At 26.6% G+C, this 15026-nt stretch overlaps 4 protein-coding genes across 4 annotated transcripts; 3 read left to right on the forward strand and 1 right to left on the reverse strand.

The window, feature by feature from the left end:
- Positions 1–230: 230 nt before the first annotated feature.
- Positions 231–3085, forward strand: DICPUDRAFT_153665 (uncharacterized protein; the record flags this gene model as incomplete). Its single annotated transcript, XM_003289257.1, has 9 exons — positions 231–294; positions 365–494; positions 561–704; positions 765–884; positions 946–1142; positions 1296–1383; positions 1454–1546; positions 1608–1877; positions 2068–3085. 9 exons carry the CDS (start codon positions 231–233, stop codon positions 3083–3085), a joined length of 2124 nt encoding a protein of 707 aa, XP_003289305.1.
- A 1427-nt stretch (positions 3086–4512) lies between these two features.
- On the forward strand, positions 4513–5507 carry DICPUDRAFT_153667 (uncharacterized protein; the record flags this gene model as incomplete). The annotated part of the gene is made up of 2 exons (XM_003289258.1): positions 4513–4695; positions 4779–5507. 2 exons carry the CDS (start codon positions 4513–4515, stop codon positions 5505–5507), a joined length of 912 nt encoding a protein of 303 aa, XP_003289306.1.
- A 568-nt stretch (positions 5508–6075) lies between these two features.
- DICPUDRAFT_153668 (uncharacterized protein) lies at positions 6076–12388 on the forward strand (the record flags this gene model as incomplete). The annotated part of the gene is made up of 3 exons (XM_003289259.1): positions 6076–7139; positions 7221–7650; positions 7736–12388. The coding sequence occupies 3 exons, from the start codon at positions 6076–6078 to the stop codon at positions 12386–12388; spliced, it is 6147 nt and encodes a 2048-aa protein (XP_003289307.1).
- Positions 12389–13010: 622 nt separating this feature from the next.
- Positions 13011–14945, reverse strand: DICPUDRAFT_153669 (CTP synthase; the record flags this gene model as incomplete). The annotated part of the gene is made up of 3 exons (XM_003289271.1): positions 13011–14486; positions 14566–14713; positions 14794–14945. The coding sequence occupies 3 exons, from the start codon at positions 14943–14945 to the stop codon at positions 13011–13013; spliced, it is 1776 nt and encodes a 591-aa protein (XP_003289319.1).
- Between the last annotated feature and the right edge of the window lie 81 nt (positions 14946–15026).

The raw sequence follows: 15026 nt of genomic DNA on the forward strand, positions 1-15026 counted from the left end.
TTTGACAATTTGGGATCCCATATGGTTCAGTATTTTTGTAAAATAAGGACATAATTAATATGTAATATCATAATAAAATTTATTGGAAAGGTTATGTTACCGTAACTTTTATAAAAAAAATTATTTTTTTTAAAAAAAAGATTATTTTTTAAAACTATATAAACCAGTTTTTCTTTTTTTATTTTTATTAAACAAATAATAGTTTTTCAATAGTAATACAATATTATAAAATGAAACTTATAACTTCCCTTTTCTTTTTATTTTTATCAATTAACTTTATTTACTCAGTAGAAGGTAAGAAATTTAAAATATTAATTATAAAAATAAAATATAAAATAAAAAAAATAACACTTTTTTTTTTTAGATGCTTGCTTTAGTAATTTAATGGGTAAAATAAATGATACAAGATTACAAGGCACGACAACACCTGCACAAGCGTGCTCTAAGAATATTTATCTATTTTCATGTGACAGCAATGGTTATTTTACTGAAATGTAAGTTTTTCATTCAAATATTAAATATTTTTATTTGAAACTAATATTTTATCTTAAAATATAAAGTGGATTTAATGATATAAATACTGTAAAAAACACAATTTCATGGAGTGACATTAGTTGTTTTTCCAAAGTTTCTTCAATTAATTTAGGTATGCTCAAATTAAGTGAAAATTTTCTCTCTGAAATCAACAGACCCATTCAAAGTTTGTAAGTATATCAATAAATTTTTTAATTATAAAACTATGGTACTAATGCCACCATTTATAGGAGATTAGATGGTACAAACATTGTTTCAATCAATAATCCAATTCCAGTTGTAATTCAAAGATTTAGCATTGATACATTATTGTCAGCAAAAGCAAGTTGTTTAAAAAATGTAATTTCATTGTAAGTGTGAAAATATAATAAAAAAAATACAATTAAATGAAACTAACTTTAAACTATTAAGGTCTGTGGATGATAAAAAAGATTTTAATCTTGTGGTTGATGGTAATCAAACAGATAGTAATTTTAAATCATTTACTTTTGCAACCAGTAATGTTCCAGATTTATCAAACTTTTCATTTTTTCAAATTTGTAACTTAAAATTCTTTTTACCAGTAAATATGTCCACAATGCCAAATTTGGATATTTTTTTAAAAAAATGTTATTCCATTACATTTTCAGCTAACGCCCCTTTTACTATCCCTTTCCCTTACTCATTCCAAAATGTCACAAACACTGTTTACGAAAATTTGTAAATATATTTATTATAATGAAAAATAGATTGATTAATACTAACACTTCTAAAATTTAGAGTTTTTGGAAATGAGATTAAACTATTAGCACCAAACTACATTGATTTATCAAATAACGTAAACACAAGAAATGTCTATAGAATGTTAATGTAATTTTTAATTTTTATAAAAAACCTAACTTTTTTAAAAAAATATTAATATTTATTTGTTTACATAAAGGTCGTTTGGATATGGAGGTTTAGATAATAAGTTTAATGTAGATGGAAATTTCCCATTTATCGCACTCCCTAAAAACTTTAGATCCGCATATATGTAAGTAACTAATAAAAATTTACAAATAATTAAAGGAATATTTATTAATTGTTTTTTATAGAGATGTATTCTATGGAAATTTTAGCACTGTTCCAGATTTAAATATCTTTAAGGATTATGGAACTATTGACAAAACTGTTAGTTTTAGAAACTGCAAAATTGGAGGAGCCCTACCACAAAATCATGGCTATTTTAAGGGGATAGATCAATTTATTGTCCTAGGTAACAATTTAAGTGGTACTTTTGATAAATCCTGGTGTACTGGTGTTTCCCTCGATATTTCAAACAACAAATTCTCAGGTGAATTACCAAAATGTGTTTTTTGTTATTTGTAAGAAAAATTTAATTTTATTTTTTATGTATTTGATGATATAAAACTAACAGAGTATTATTTTAGAGATTTACCTAGTGTAAAAAAAAGATTTATAGGAAATAATTTCACCAATATTAATAGTACTGATAGAAGTCAATGCAACTATCGTAAGAATACTATATTATTATTTTTTTTTAAAAAATCATAGATTTTATTTAACATTTATATTTTTATACCATATAGATACCATTACCCCAAGCATTAAAATCACCGCCAACTACACATCCTATCTCTATTTTAATATTGTTGGTGAAAATTTAGGCTATGATATTTCTAATATTGTAACAGTACCAAATATTTTTCCAACTTATAGCAACCTTGGTGATACAATTAAGGGTAGTTTATATTTTTCACCTTCTGATAATATAATTAAGAAAATTAACATGACTATAGTTTCGTTAAATTTAACCTACACTTTATCAATCTCTAACACACCACCAATTATCTATCAAATGACCCAATATAACGATACCTTGATATTCACTGGTGAATACTTTGCATACAACACAAGCGAAATAACCATTACTATCGATAACTATCAAGAATGTCATGTCATCCGATCAACCTTTTACAGTGTCGTATGCGTTTTAGATAAACAACTCAGAGACGATGGCTTAAGACCTACCAATATTACCGTCAATGGATTAACAACTATCGCAGACTTTGAATACAAGTATATCTCTTACCCTTGCTTGGATTGCTTTAATGTTACTAACGGATATTGCAACACAATTAATGCTACATGTGAATGCTACAAAGGTTATACATCTGCTATTGGCTATGGTAGATGCGGAATTCCACGTCACTATATTTCAGCTGTTGTTCCTGTACCATCAAAGACTGGCGGTAATCTTGTATTCCTTGGTTGGTTTGGTTCAATCCATGACAATTTATCCATTAAAATTGATAAACACTACTGTGAAATCGACACAATTAATAGTAAAGTTATCATCTGCTCAATTGGTTCCGGATCCGGTATTCAATCTATAACAATGACTCAAAATAATTTAGAATCGCAATCATATTTCACACCATATTACGAACCAGTTAGACAAACCTACTTTGAAATAGAAATCGAAGATAAATCCATCTTAGATGTATGGACATCGATTAACTTCCCAACAATTGGTGGTGAAAATGAATACGTATCACCCTCAAATATTTAACTATAATAATAAAAATATTAAAGTTTTAACACTAATAAAAAATGTTTTTTTTATTTTCCATTTTTTTTATTCACTTCTAATACCTCTTCAAAACCTAATATTTCAGGTATTTTCATTCTGCTATCATATTGACCAATTTCATTATCACATATATCATATAATGAACATCCAAACTTTTATTTTTATTTTTTTAATTTTTTTTTTTTTTTTTTTAATTTTTTTTTTTTTAATTTTTTTTTTTAATTTATGATTATCATGAGTTATAATTTATAAAGTTTTGTATTTTCTTTCTACTATCATATACCAATTTCATTGTCATATAATGAACATCGAAATTCATACTTTATTCCTTTTAAATTATATTTTATAATATAAATGTAAAAATGATATATTTAAAAGGAGATGTGTTTAATTTATTATAAAAAATAAAAAAATTTTTTAAACATCACCCCACTATTTAAAGAAAATAATTTATTATTATTTTTCATTATTATCATTCAAGAACATCAATTATAATAGTAATATGATTATAAGGTAAGTATTATTTAGCATTAAAAATATATCAAGTATTGTGGAGCATATAAAAAAAAATCAAGTTATATGGATCATACAAAAAATCAAATATTATTTAGCATATAAAAAATATCAAGTAATATGAATCATACAAATTATCAAAAATTATTTAGCATTAAAAAATATCAAGTATTATGTATCATTAAAAAATATTAAATACTATGCAACATTCAAATTTTCAATCAATTATCAGCAAAAATTATTATAAAATTCATTATTATCATACATATTACAAAGAATTAAAATAAAAAAATCCTAAAAATTAATTTTTGATCAAAACTCGTTATTTATGAGGTTCCCAATTTTTTTTTTATTATTTTTTCCATATATTTTTTTGAATTAATCGCTTGCTTATTATTTTTTTTTTTTTTATTTTTCTTAAATTTTTTGCAATTTTTTATAAAAAAAATTTTCCACCTCCTTCAAAAACCAACCTGCTGTTTCATCATTTTTTTTAGATATTTTTACTGTATGGTTTTTATTTTTATTTTATTTGTTATGTTTGAAAAAGAGATTTATCTGATATTTTCCCACCTCATCCTTTATTAAAAATCATTTTTTATGACCGGTATACCATGAATTTTCTGACTTGGATATTGTTCCCAGTTAAAATTTTATTTTTTTATTTTATATAAAATTTTATTTTAAAATAAAAACTTTTTTTCATTCATTTTATAAAATAAAACAAAACAAATAAAGCAAATAAAGATATTTAAAAATGATGAGTAAATAATCATATGATTAATTCATAGATAATTTTAATTATAATAATACTAATAACTTTTAATTTTTATTTTATTAAAATATTATTAACTTTAATTCATTTTTTTAAAAAAAAATATACAGCCTCACAAATGAATGTTCTCCCAAGCGTTGGTGTTTGGAATGATGAAAAAAATGCCTACATTGGTAGCATTGAATTACAAAAAGTTGCATCAAAAGTTGGTAAAACCTTTGAAGGTTTCCAACATATCGGTTCACAAACCTCAACTTACAACTATACTACAAAACAATTAAGTTTTATTGTTAAAGAAATTGTATGTTATAATTAAACTTATATATTTATTTTAAATAATAAAAGTATTAATATTAATAAATTTAAAATTAAAAAATAATAAAGGCCACCCAAACTAAATATCTCTATAGTGTTGATACCACCACATGGAATGAGATCAACAGATCATCTATTGGCAAAGATTACAACTACGCTGGTTTAGCTTATGATAACACCAATGATGCTTTCAACTTATTTGGTACCTCAGCAAATGGTGATAATAACCTCCATGTTTGTAAAATCAGTCCAAATGACCATGCTGCTAAAAACACCCACACTTTCCCAGGTGAACTTTGCTCAACCTTCTTCCATCCAAAAATTAAAACCTACTTTGTATTCTTCACCAAAGCACAACAACCAGATCAAATCTATGTAAACTCATATGATATGAATGCCCATCCAATCCTTATTGATCAAGCCTATCAAGTTAAAAACGTTGGCCAAGGTTTCAAACCATTCCCATCAACTTTAAAAAATCTTGCATACATTCCAAGCAAAGATTTAATCGTTTGCAACATTAGAGTCGAAAGCAGCTATATCTCAGGTCCAGAACTTTTCTTCATTTCAACTACAAACAAAACCATTACCAATACAAGTTGGAACGGTAATGAAGGCTTTTTATCAAGAATGGAAACCCCTTATGCTTTATTCCCAGATCTCAAATTACCAAGAATCTACCAAATCGTTCAAAATGCTGATAAATCCTTTAAATTATATACCTACAGTACCTATAACAATAGATGGCAAGAAACCAAAACATTCGGAATTCCAGTCACTGCTATTTGGGAACTTTAATAAACTGTCACTTTTTTATAAACTTAAACTCATCTTTTTGTTTTTTTATGAAATATTAATAAAGATTATTAATTACTCTCTACACAATAATAAAATAAGTTTTTTTTAAAAACAATTAATAAATATCTATTGTTATAATTTTTTTGATTTTTTTTATTAAATTAATACCAAAAGGAACATCAGATAATAAATTAATTTCGGAATATATTATCTTTATAAAAAATATTTTATATTTATATTTTAGTTTGTAAATAATTTATATTCCTTTCGGTAATTTTTGTGCATATATAGTATTTGAATCTAAATTTATAATTTAAAAATAATTTTTTTTTTTTTGGTTTTATTTTTTTTATTTTTTTAAAAAAAACGAAAATTAATTTTTTTTTTCTTTTTCATTATTTTTTTTTTAAAAGAGATATTTGTAATAACAATAATAATAATAATATTAAAAAATAATATCATATCCTCAACTGTAATATTTTTTTACAATCTTTATATGTTTTTCTTTTTTAATAATTATAAATATTATCAAATTTTTGTTATTTAATTATATAAAAAAAAAAAAAAAATGAAAGCAAATAAACAAAAATCAAAAAACTTAAAATTAGAACAAGAACAATTTATTGAAATTGAAGAAACAAAGAAGAATAACTATAGAGAATTATTAAAGACTTCCTCACAACAAACAAATAAACCATTAAATGATATAGTTTTAAATTTTTTAAGTTCAAATAATAATGCTCAACAATTAATTCAAATTAAAAAACTTGAGGCTTCATCAAAACTTTTAAATAATGGTAAAAAGGAAATCAATGAATTTGAAACAGTTAAAATTATAATCGACTTAATATACTATGTTCAGTTTGTAAATGGCTCAAAGAATGCCTCTGCTAATAAATCAATGTCTCAAGTTATCAACTCTATTCTATTAACAGGAAATAAAGATTTGGTCGATTTAGTAAATGAAAAAACAGCAGAATCTTTATCAAAACTTTTAGATAACAACTATAAATTATCAAGTGTGATTTTCGCCATTAGCTTTTTGGTAGATATTTCAAATTTAGTAATTCCACAAGAAAATATCAACACCTTCAAATTTATCAATATTATTCAAGAAAAGTTATCTCAATATTGTTCAAATTTAGAATTATCATCAAATACTGATACTTTAACTTTATATGACTGTGAGCATACTCTCAGAGGTTTAGTAATATTATTCAATAGATTTTCAAATATAATTAGAATAAATTTATTAGAAAATGTAAATAGCAACAACAACTCCAATGAAAATTTGGTTTTCAGATCAATGCAATCACTTTCAAAACAACTTGAAAGAATTTTATCAAACTCCACATTCCCACGTCAATTAGGAACCAATGCAGGTTATTTAGTTTCTGAAATTATTATACTTTATTCAAATGATACCGAATCATCACAAAAACAAATTTTATCATCACTCACTAAATCCGATGAACCATCCAACACCAGTATTTTAGACATTTTAAATCAAAGCGAAAATTCATTCTACTCTAAATTTATTAAATTCCCTGAAATTAATCAAATTTCAATTTTAAGAGGTTTATGTTTAACTGGAAATATTTATTCATCATTAACAAAACCAATTTATAATAAGTAAGTAAATTAATATTTTATATAAAAAAAATATAATTAAATTAATATTAATTTTTTTTTTTCTTTCTTTTTTTTTTATAGATTAAATGAAAATATTTTTTTAAATATTATCTATAAAGGAATTTGCGAATATAGTATTGGATCAGTTGATCAACACAATAGATTTATTTCATTAGAATATTTTGACCTATGTTTATCAAAAATTAAAGAATGGTTAGTAATTTTAGAACAAGAAAAAACATTTAAAAAAGAAGATTTAATTCAAAATATTTTCCCAAATTTAAACAACTATGAAGATTTCTTTAAAAACTTTTTCAATATGGGTTTAGAGTTGGTATGGAGAAATTGGGAATCAACTATCAATAATATTTCTACTTTAGCAACAGAAGTTTTTGATTTACTTTTGACCATCCATTTCAAGTGCTGTGACGTTAATACTGATAATTCAAACTCATCATTATTTATTAAAAATATTACAATTAGATTAATTGACGAAGATTGGTATCAAAAGGTAATTTTTTAATATTTAATATATTATTTTTTTAAAAGTAAATATAAATATTAATAGTTTTTTTATTTTTATTTATAAATTATAGAACAAATACATTTTGTTAAAATACATTTTAGAAAGAGTTGGGGCCATTTTTATGATCAATTTAAGAGGCAATTTTTTAAAAAATATTTTTTCAGCAATGATAGATCATACCATTTGCAACTCAGTTAGAGTATTTTTAGAGCTATTTATTGAACAATTAAAGTTAGATTTCAAACCAACCAACGAACCAAATATGGAGGTAAAAGAAGGCGAATTAACTAAAATCGAACAGTATTGGATCTATCCATTATTAGAAGTTTTAACAGAAACCGATAGCGTTACATCATCCAGAATTATAGTTTATGCATTACCAGTACTCTTAAAAGTTTTCCCAGAATCATTATTCAAAATTTTAGATATTTTAATCAATAGAAGTAGTGGAGCCAATCAAGATCTATTTAATAATATCAACTACAACATTCGTCTTAGAATTTCACTTGCTTTATTAAACTCCTCAAGACAATTATCATTAATTGATGGCAGAAAATTACAATCAAAATACTACGACTTAATAGAAAAATCACTTCAAAATCAAGATGAGTCCTTAAGACTTTTAGGCTTAGAGTTGGTTTGCGTTAGTCCAAAACAAACTGAAAGAGTTACAATTCGTGAATTAAAATTAATCAAAAACTTTATCTTACTTAATCTCAAAGGTAGCTCACCATTCATTAGAAATCAATCATTATCAACTCTATTCAGATTCTGGTTAAGATTAAGAGAAAGCTGTTGTAAAGTCTTTAGAGCTCAAAGTAACACCAATATCTCAATTGAAAAAGATGATGCCAATGCCAGTGCTGACGATCGTTATATGACCATCGAAGATCTCATCGATTACATTAACTGGAGTTGCCAATTATTTACCTACAATATTTATCCAGATGCCCCATTCCCAAGAAAAATGTTACCACTCGAAGCTTTTAGCCAATTTGTAGATATTTGGAGCTCAAAATGTAATAATACACCAGAAAAGAAATCACTTTTCGAATTTTTAGAATACGTCGAAAAGAAATCTGTTTTACTTTATAGCAGAGAATCAACAGAAATCCTCGTCAATAATCTTTGGGATAATTATGATAGATGCAGAGAAGTTTCAACAGATATTTTATTAAAATTCCCATCACCACTTCCAGGAATGGAAAGTGAAGAAAAAATCATTCCATTCCTTTTATGGGCCGTTAAACTTGCATGCAGTCCAAAAGCTAGAGAGTGTGATACTGGTGCCTTTGCTCTTAAACTTTATTTAAAGAAATATGTTATTCCAAACGGTTTAGTACCAATCTTCCACTCAAGCACTACAAACCCTGTTACATTTACAACCCATTCAGATATCAACACAGCTATTCTTGAATTTATCTCCCAAATTCTTCGTATCTTAAAATCACAAACTAGAATTGCCAACAAGAGTCTTTTAGAGGCCGCTAAATTTGCACCAATGCATGGTTTAATTCTTTCACTCCGTTATGTTCTCGCAGAAATTTCATTCCAAGATATCAATAAAAATCCAGAGCAAAAGAAACAATGGAAGAATTTAGTTGCAGAAATTATTGAATTAATGAAATTGGTTTCAGGTATTGTTTTAAGAGTTGTTGCTGATTTAGCACCAGAAGGTAATAATCCAAACCAAGCTAAATTAGAACAGAACGATAATTTACCAAACTCACTTCCAAGTGGTGTTATTTACGATGACGATGAAAGATTAGCAAACAACTTTGCATCATCTGTATCCATGGCCGATGAAGAGTTTGAAGACAATGAGGACCAAAATGACGAAGAAGAAGAGGAAGGTGGCGATTTATCAGAGGAAGCAGCCAAATCTGGTCAAAACTTACAAGGTGGTGTTGGTCAAATTATTACAGTTTGTTCATGGCAATGTACCAAACAAATTAGTTTAGTTTTAGGTACCATTTTAGATAGAGTTGATATGCCATCAAAAGAAAGCGAAGATAGTCAAAGTATTATTACCACTCAACAAATTGAAGATATTGGTGACCAATTCTTTACTATTCTCCTTCAATCACGTCATAAAGGAGCTATTGAAAAGACCTACCTTGGCTTCCAAGTACTTTGCTCAACTCTTATGAAATCTTCCAATACTAGACTTAATTGTTTACCATCTAAATGGATTAATTTCCTTTTTGAACGTGTTAAGGAACAATCATTACAAATTACAAGAAGATCCGCTGGTCTACCATTTGCTTTCATTGGTATTTTAACTGGTGAATCCACTAGTCATCTAAGAGTACATCATCTCCTCCACCAAGTTATGGAAAATCTTTTAACTCTTGCTGGCAACACCGATGAAGCCTTTGATTCAAATGAACCAAATAACAATGTAGAAAAGAATATTTATTTACCACAAGTTCACTCTATTAATATTTTAAAGAGTATCTTTAGAGCCAAAGCCATCATTCAAGAATTGGATCAATATTTAGCACGTACTTTAATCACTGTTATTAAAGCTTTTTCTTCTAAATCATGGTCAGTTAGAAACTCTGCCACTATGGCTTTCAGTGTTTTAGTCGATAGAATCATTGGTACTAAAAAATTAAAAGCAGATAACTCTATAATCAATACCACTACTTTTTATCACTTTTTCTCTAGAATGCCATCAGTCTATTCATTCTTATTAGATTACTTTAAGAGATCATTAACATTCATCAAAGAAAACACCTTGATCGAAGAAGGTAAAATCATTCAATCTAGTGTTTATGCCATTCTCGTTTTATTCTCTAGACTCCAACCATCAAATATTGATCACCCAAATGATCCATTAGCTCCAGCTGCTTTTGTACCATTAATTTCACAATGTTGTCAATTCTCAAACTATATGGTTCGTCAAATTTCAGCTCGTGCACTTGTACCATTAATTTCAACAATCGAATTAATTCCATTTGTTAGAGATTTACTAAAGAAATTAAATTTTGAAACTACCGATAAATCAAATATTAACACCAATAAGGTACATGGTATTTTATTACAAATCTATCATTTAGTTAAAGGCCATCTTCCAACCATAAATCCAAAAGAACGTGAACAAACCATTTCAACTATCGTATCCGAATTTATTCCAGAGATGCTTTGGATCACAGAGTCTAAAACTCTTCCATTAGGCTTTATTTTCTATTCTATTTTAATCGAATTACAAAAAAATAGCTCAAACCTATTAGAAAACCAACAAGAAATCATCTCACCAATCATCGAAAAGAGCAAATCAATTCTTTTAACCAACAAATTTGATACAAAAGTAACATGCCTCCCAATGTTTTACACTTGGATCGAAAGTATTTCAGAATTTGTTTTAGTAGACTTGAAGAGACAATGCAAAAATGATACTACAGCCGAACAAAGAAAACAATATAACGAAATTTTAATGAAACTTTTCTTACATTCATTATATGAAATTAAAATATTTACAATGAAATTCTTACTCAAGAATCAAAAGATAGTTAATCAAGTCTTAGATCAACAAGAATTACAAAACCAAATTATTAGAATCATTTTAAATGACCCAAATATAAACTGCAGAAAGAAAGCTTTCAAACTTTTATCATTCCTTTCACTTCCATTATCAATCGAAAATATTGAAGGTACCAATAATACTCAATCAAATATTAATTTTTATGAACTCTTATGTAATACTATATGGGGTCAATCAAATTCAATGAAAAAAGAATCCATTATTATTTTTGGTCACTATTTAAAACAATTTTATCAACAAAGAATTACTGAAAATATTTCATTAAACGAACAACAAATTAAAGTTTTAGACAATTGGGTTAAAATGGTTAAAGAATTCTCTCAAATCCACCAACCATTAGAATTAAGACAAGCCATTACCGAAGCTATCGAAGCATGTGGCGATTTAATCTTTACAAAACTCTCAATCGATAATCAATTGTTATCCAAAGTTGCAATTGAAAGTTGGTTCGCACTCTCTTTACTTATTGATGATGACGATGAACCTCTTAGAGACTTTACTGCTATTCTTGCATCAAGAGTTATATATTTAGTTAAAAACCCATCCTCCTCAACAATCAATGATAGCGAAATTGTAATAATGGAAGGTTCAAAATGCCTCGAAGAAATATTTAGCAATCTTACTTTACAATTTTCAAACTATAATGACTATATTTTATCAAGATATGTCGATATTTTAAATATTAATAAAAAGAATATTTTTAATGAAGACTTCCAAAACTCCAAAGTATTATTCGACAAAGAAAAAGACAATTACTTTGAAGAGCAATTAGTTAAAATTCAATTAATAAACCAACAAATTGAAAGAATGGATCAATCTAAAACCCCATTAAATCACCTTAAAGAGAAATTAATGGATTCACTTTTAACATGCACCTCTTGGTTAAAGAATACTCGTGAATCAAACTCAACAAGCGCTCTCAGTCATTGGTTAACCTTTAATCAAGATGTTTTTACAAATTTCTACACCTATTTAGTTACTTTATCATCAATTATTGCAAATGAAAATTCTAACACTGACTATTCTGAATTTTTATCAAATATTAAATCAAATCTTTCAACCATTACAATTCATCCAGTTTTAGTTATGGCTTTAGATACTTTAATTGAAAAAATCAATACTAAAAACTCAAAATTACCAATTAATTATTATTTCTTAACCTCAAAACAACAATAAAAAATAAATATAAATAAAAATTATATGAAGATATAATAACAAACAATAATTTTTTATGATAACTATTACTATTGTTATTATTACAATAATATTATTATATTACTTTATTATTTTTTTCTCAATATTGAATAATAAACTTAATTTCAATATGTGCACTGCTCCTGTGTTAGTTTGATTTCCAAAAGCAAATTTTCAGACCAGTACACATTAGTGCACTAAAAATAAAGTGAAATTACACAGTTTAAAATAAATAAATTTAAGTTGTATAAATTTAGATTAAGTCATAATGTTGCTATTTTAAAAGTCACAAACAGTTTTTTAATCTATTTTTAAGTTTTCAAAAAAAAAAAATTTAATAAAATGGGGGATAAAAAAAGACCACACTTAGTGTTTATATAAAATTTTTAATGCCAAACTACAATTTAAATTTACAGGTAACTCTTAAAAAAATAAAAAAAAGAAATATAATCAAATATGATCAGGTGATTTACATTGTTATTTTAATATTTGTATTATTTTATAATACCGATTATATTAGATTAATAAAAATTGGTGAATTTTTAAAAAAAAAAAGATTTTATTTATTCGTATAATTAAAAAAGCTTTGTATACAATTAATGATTTATATATTTTCGTTGAGGTTCCATTTTTTGGTGATATCTTGATATCTTTCTAAATTACCATTTTTCTTTAAATCTTGTTTCCAACAAGCGAGGATAAGACCAACGAATGGTGGACTTGGTTTTTGTGGACGAGATTTGAATTCTGGATGGAATTGACAAGCAACATAGTAATCGTGACCTTCTAATTCGACAATTTCCATTCTTACACCGGTAGTATCTCTACCAACGAAATGAAGACCTTTAGTTTCGATTTCATCGACAACATCTGGATTAACTTCGTAACGATGACGATGACGTTCTTCAACAGCTTGACCAGCTTGTGTAATACCATAAAGTTGTGAGATCTTTTTAGTTGGATCTGAGAAAATGGTTTCACGAGAACCAAGTCTCATGGTACCACCCATATGAGTTTTGCTAACTTCTGGCATATATACTACAACATGTTTACCAATACCACTAGCAATAAATTCTTCTGAATTAGCATTTTCCCAACCCATAACATTACGAGCAAATTCGATGACGGCAACTTGCATACCTAAACAAATACCAAGATATGGTTTACCTGAAGTACGGGCATAATTAGCTGCTAAAATCATACCTTCAATACCACGATCACCGAAACCACCTGGAACAAGAATACCATGACAATTACGAAGCATTTCCCATGATTGGTCATATTCTTTAGTGTTTTGGTGTTTCTTTTCTAAATTGCTTGCTTCTATCCAATCGATAACCATCTTTCTGTCAATTTCCATTGAGGCATGTTCGAGAGCTTTAATAACTGAAAGGTAAGCATCTGAAAGATCTGTATATTTGCCAACCATGGCAATGTGAATTGGGTTTAATGAGTCGTTTGAAACTTTATCCATACGATCAGCCATATTTTTCCATGAACTCATCCAATATGGGGTGTTATCTTCGCCTGCATTGACAGATTTGGTCATGTCAACTTTTGGTGTGAGAGATAAACGTTTTAAGATAAGATTTGGAAGGTTTTGACTGTGTAAAAGAATTGGTACACGATAAATATTGCTGACATCGTGGACACCAATAACATTATCTTCTGGAACATGACAGAATAATGAGATTTTCTTTTTGGTTTCGTGAGTTAATGGTTGTGAACTACGACAAAGGCAAAAATCTGGGCTAAGACCAAGGGCACGGAGTTCTCTAACACTTTGTTGGGATGGTTTGGTCTTTTGTTCACCAACAACACCTAATACTGGTACTAAACTGACATGCATTAAACAAAAGTTTTCTGGACCAACACGGAATTGGAATTGACGAAGTGCTTCGGTAAATGGCATAGATTCAATATCACCAACTGTACCACCTAATTCGATAACACAAACATCTGGTGATTCATCAATACCATCAACTGAAACATGTGATACTCTTTCGATCCAATTTTGAATTTCACCTGAAATATGTGGTACAACTTGAACAGTTTTACCTAAATATTGACCTTTTCTTTCCTGTATTTTAAAAAATTTTATTAATTTTTAAATTCTTTTTTTTTTTTTAAAAAAAAATTATCTTATGGTTTATATCTACCTTTTCGATAACTGAATTGTAAATTTTACCAGTTGTAATATTGTTATCTTTACCTAAGTTAACATCTAAAAATCTTTCATAATTACCAAGATCCAAATCTGCTTCACCACCATCATCTAAAACAAAAACCTCACCATGTTCGAATGGGCTTTGAAATATATAAAAAAAATCAAAATAAAAAATTAGTATTAATTAATTTCTTAAAAAATAAAATAAAATATTACATACCTCATTGTACCAGCATCAATATTTAAATATGGATCAATTTTAATTGATGTGACACGGAGGCCCATTGATTTTAAAATCATTGCAGTACTACTAGCAATAATGCCTTTACCAATACCACTTAATACACCACCTGTAACAACGATATATTTCATTTTTTATTATTATTTATTATTATTATATTTAAAAATGTAGTGTTATGTTTAAAAAAAAAAAAAAAACCTATAATTATACGA

This window comes from Dictyostelium purpureum, assembly GCF_000190715.1.
Source record: "Dictyostelium purpureum unplaced genomic scaffold DICPUscaffold_169, whole genome shotgun sequence".
Taxonomy (NCBI): Eukaryota; Evosea; class Eumycetozoa; order Dictyosteliales; family Dictyosteliaceae; genus Dictyostelium; species Dictyostelium purpureum.